Source organism: Abramis brama, assembly GCF_963993115.1.
Source record: "Abramis brama genome assembly, chromosome: 13".
In the NCBI taxonomy this organism is placed as follows: domain Eukaryota; kingdom Metazoa; phylum Chordata; class Actinopteri; order Cypriniformes; family Leuciscidae; genus Abramis; species Abramis brama.
Window position 1 is genome coordinate 25,768,816 of NC_139975.1, and position 4,353 is coordinate 25,773,168.

Here is a 4,353-nt window from a genome sequence, read left to right on the forward strand (position 1 = left end):
CACTGCATTTACCACACAATGATTTGCTGTGGAGGAGGAACAGGCATCTCCCCTCCATTTAATGCACAGACTTAATGTTTAAGCTCCCCAATCTGCTTTTTTCCTGTAGCAAACGTCATGTGTCCTCCACTGCAGTGCCTAAATATGGGCTTCCTCCAGTCCAAATATGGACATCTACGTCACGGCAAGAGGATATATAAAGGAGTGGGGATTCTCTGAGCTGAGAAAGAGCCTAGAGAGCCCAAGCGATTCAACACTAGTGCAGACAGCCGATAGGCAACACTTGCGATATATATATATAGGCTATATATATATATATATCCAAATACATTTTGACACATTAAATAAATGTGACAAGTCAATTCAAAACAACAACAGAAACAACACAGCGACCTAATTTGCTGAAAAAGTGAAATTTTGAAGCAGGGAATGATCAGAAGGGACATTCTGAATCTCAGCTATTTCATCTGAGACGTAGTGGATTTGTTCTGCCTCTTTGGACAAACAACACGGAGAAAAGGGAAGACAAACAAGAGGACAAACTGTGAGAGTGAGGAGATCAACCAGAAAGAAGGAGATTCAGACATCGCAGCATCTTCACATTTGTCGTCCCAGAGGGGTCAGCTGCTGATCTCTCCAGCACACTTCTCTCCTCTCCGAGCACACTCCAGAGAGATGGCTGCAGCCAAGACAGAGATGCTCCTGCCCGCTCTGCAGATCTCCGACCCCTTGAGCTTCCCTCACTCCCCCATGGATAACTACCCCAAGCTGGAGGAGATGATCATGCTGAACTCTGCAGGCACCCCTTTCCTCAATGCCTCAGCACCTGAAGGCACAGGATTTGGTTCTGGGGAGCCCGGGGATCATTTTGATCACCTTACTGGAGGTAAGAAGAAAATCCCTCTTGATTAAATTGCATGCTTGTTTCATACAGAGAATTGTTTGCTTGTGCAAGAAAAAAAAGAAAAAAGAAGCACTTGTTTGAATAGTTAATAAATGTGTCTTCATGCTTTATTTGGCTTTGTTTAAATGGAAAGTTATTTGTTTAAGAGTTGTTGTAATAAAATAATATGCACTGATGTAAAGTTTAAAATAAAATTGTAACAAAAGCTGGCAGCAATTACAGAATAGTCACAGTAAAATCATTTGAATGAATGAGGCATTTCAAATTTGCAGAACAGCTTAATTTTAAACCCAGTTTATGAATCATTGAAAGTGCAGAGTGAATAAATATAAGCTGTGTGTGAGGGGAAGGGAGATCGGGATGACAGTAATGAGAAAGAGAGCACTGACTCTGAGAGAAGCGCACATGCAGATGGTTTAGCTTGCGCTGGCTCTTGTCTCCGAGGGAGATCGGCAAATGTGTGTGTGTGTGTGTTTTGTTGGGGGTGGGGGGGTAGTCCTGCACTCCATCAGCACCTGCTGCTCTGTCTGAGATTGTGGGAAAATGCAGTTTCGACAGGCAGCAGGACCCCCCCATCTAAACCTCTGGGATCATTTATGAGCACTCAAATTAGCTCAAGACAGTTTAGAGTTAACTAGCAGTGCTATGGTTTTTAATCCTCTCTCTCTCTGTTTTGTGATTGCTTTTGCAGACACGCTTTCAGAAATTTCCATCGAGAAATCTATGGCAGATCAGACCTACTCCACCCAGCGGCTGCCCCCCATCTCTTACACGGGCCGTTTCACCCTCGAACCCGCCACCAACTGCAGTAACAGTCTGTGGGCTGAGCCACTGTTCAGCCTGGTCAGTGGGCTGGTCAACATCAACCCACCCCCCACCTCCATTCCATCCTCGAACTCTCAGGCAACTCTCCCATCTTCATCTTCTTCGTCTTCCATCCCCTCTTCCTCTTCGTCATCCACATCCAGTGCCAGCCTGAGCTGCTCCGTCCACCAGAGCGAGCCCAACCCCATCTACTCAGCGGCTCCCACCTACACCAACTCCAGCCCAGATATCTTCCCTGATGCTGGCACAAACTTCTCCACCACAGTGGGCACCTCACTGCAGTACTCCTCATCGACATACCACAACAGCAAGGCCTGTAGCACCAGCTTCCCTGTGCCAATGATCCCAGACTACCTGTTTCCCCAACAGCAGAGTGAAATCAGTTTGGTGGCCCAAGACCAGAAGCCCTTCCAGACGCAAGCTGGACAACAGCCTTCCCTGACGCCGCTGTCCACCATCAAAGCCTTTGCGACCCAAACCGGTTCTCAGGACCTGAAAAGCGTCTACCAGTCTCAGCTCATCAAGCCTAGTCGCATGCGCAAGTACCCTAACCGGCCAAGCAAGACACCTCCCCACGAGCGCCCCTACGCTTGTCCAGTCGAGACCTGCGACCGGCGCTTCTCGCGCTCAGACGAGTTGACACGCCACATTCGCATCCACACCGGTCAGAAGCCCTTCCAGTGTCGGATCTGCATGCGCAACTTCAGCCGCAGCGACCACCTGACGACCCACATCCGCACACACACCGGCGAGAAGCCCTTCGCCTGCGAGATCTGCGGCCGCAAGTTCGCCCGCAGCGACGAGCGCAAGCGCCACACTAAGATCCACCTGCGGCAGAAGGACAAGAAGGCGGAGAAAGGCGGTGCAGTGCAGAGCTCAATTGCCAACGTATCCATCTCAGCTGCCTCGCCAGTGTCCAGCTACCCCTCTCCCATCACTTCGTACCCCTCTCCGGTCTCCTCCTTCCCATCCCCAGTGAACTCCTGCTACTCCTCACCGGTCCACAACTCCTACCCCTCCCCTTCCATCGCAACCACTTACCCCTCGGCGACCAGCAGCTTCCAGACGCAGGTGGCCACCACCTTCCCTACCTCAGTGGTCAGCAACATCTACAGTTCTCCTGTCACCACCCCACTGCCCGACATGCAGGCCACACTTTCCCCTCGGACAGGCGACATCTGCTGAGACTTTTTTTGTCCTCCAAGGCTTTCTCTTGACTCAAAGGAACAGAAAGCATCAGTGAGTTCTAAGTCCCCTCTGCAAAAAGCACTTTTCTGCCCATGCTCCCAACATGGCTCAGTTACAAAGCAGTCAAGGACTCAGCAAAGACTTTTAAACACAAAAGGGATTTTTGTGTGTCGTTCTCTCCCTTCGAATCCTATCCTTTCAAAACGAGGCATATAAGACTTTCAAATGACAAACAAAAGCAACAGGCTTCGGCAAGTTTTCCCTCAGACTGTGCGTGTACAGACGTACTTGCGACACAAAGCGGCTAAAGGACGTTGATGGTGTAATCGAAGCCTGTGGGCTTCAGGTTCAGAAGCTTGACTCGACAGGTGTACAGTTACAAAAGACATTTGAATAATATACATAAGCTACAGTATATTGTACATGTGCCATGTTTCCTTTTTGGTTTTACTTTTTAGTACCATTGTTGTGACAATTGATTTGAATATTTGCATTGTATTCTTCTTGAGCAGGGCCATATTTTATAAGATACATTCTGTATTAAGTAGTAAAAATGCTGTGATAAGTTCTTGACTTTGTTTGACTAGAAGCACTTAAGTATTCTGACGCATGTGGAAGAGTGATGTTAGTTTTCTCTTATTTTGTAAATATCATCCACTGGTACTATATTTCTCTTTCTCAAATGTGACAACAAAAACCTGGTAAATGGAGGGGAAAACATCCGAAAAGAATCAACCACAAATCTTCAATTTTTTTGGTGCCTTTTGTGAAGCCTTGCAGATGTTTTGACAGATATCAGCGTGTGGATGCATTGCATCTAGCCTTAAGGTGTAAGGGATTTTGTTTTCTCGTTTCTTTTTTTTTTCTATATTCAGAAAGTCATTTCAAGGAAAGAAGGGAAAGGATACGAGGGCACTGCATTTCTTTGGGATGTAAGCAAAATAGAAAACTATAAACTATATTTTTGTAATGGAAATGTACATATCTACATCTTGAGGAGTTGGAATGCTGTAGTTACCTACTGAGTAGGCATGGGATTTTTTTGTATGTTATTTACATGCGGTCCATTATTTTGTTGTTATTTTTATTTTGTATTTGTGTTTGTTCGAAAAAGTGACTGTTTATGGCTTCTAAACACATTGAATGCGCTTAACTGCCAATGGGATATTTGGTGTACAAGATATCCTTCAAGAACAGAACTATAAATAAAACATAAATATATAAATATATACGTTGAATCCCTGTCGTGCTTTTCATCGCTTAGCAACAGGTCTCGATGAATTTTGCTTTAGAGAGTGAACACACACGCACACGCGCACACACACACACACACACACACACACACCATTGCATATTAAAAAACAATTTACTGTAATGTCATTAAAAGCCTTTAGTTCATGGTCTCAAGTTACAAAATGTAAAAAATTCTCATAGAC

General features: G+C 45.7%; 1 protein-coding gene across 1 annotated transcript; it reads left to right on the plus strand.

The window, feature by feature from the left end:
• Nucleotides 1–222: 222 nt before the first annotated feature.
• egr1 (early growth response 1) lies at nucleotides 223–4,148 on the plus strand. The gene is made up of 2 exons (XM_084133495.1): nucleotides 223–886; nucleotides 1,596–4,148. The coding sequence occupies exons 1-2, from the start codon at nucleotides 676–678 to the stop codon at nucleotides 2,912–2,914; spliced, it is 1,530 nt and encodes a 509-aa protein (XP_083989621.1). The 5' UTR covers nucleotides 223–675; the 3' UTR covers nucleotides 2,915–4,148.
• Nucleotides 4,149–4,353: the final 205 nt, after the last annotated feature.

Excerpts from the sequence above, each read along its gene's own strand:
- egr1 (XM_084133495.1), top strand. The coding sequence starts at position 676 with ATGGCTGCAGCCAAGACAGAGATGCTCCTGCCCGCTCTGCAGATCTCC. Across the intron at positions 887-1,595 it reads TTTTGATCACCTTACTGGAG|ACACGCTTTCAGAAATTTCC; the intron begins GTAAGAAGAAAA and ends TTGCTTTTGCAG.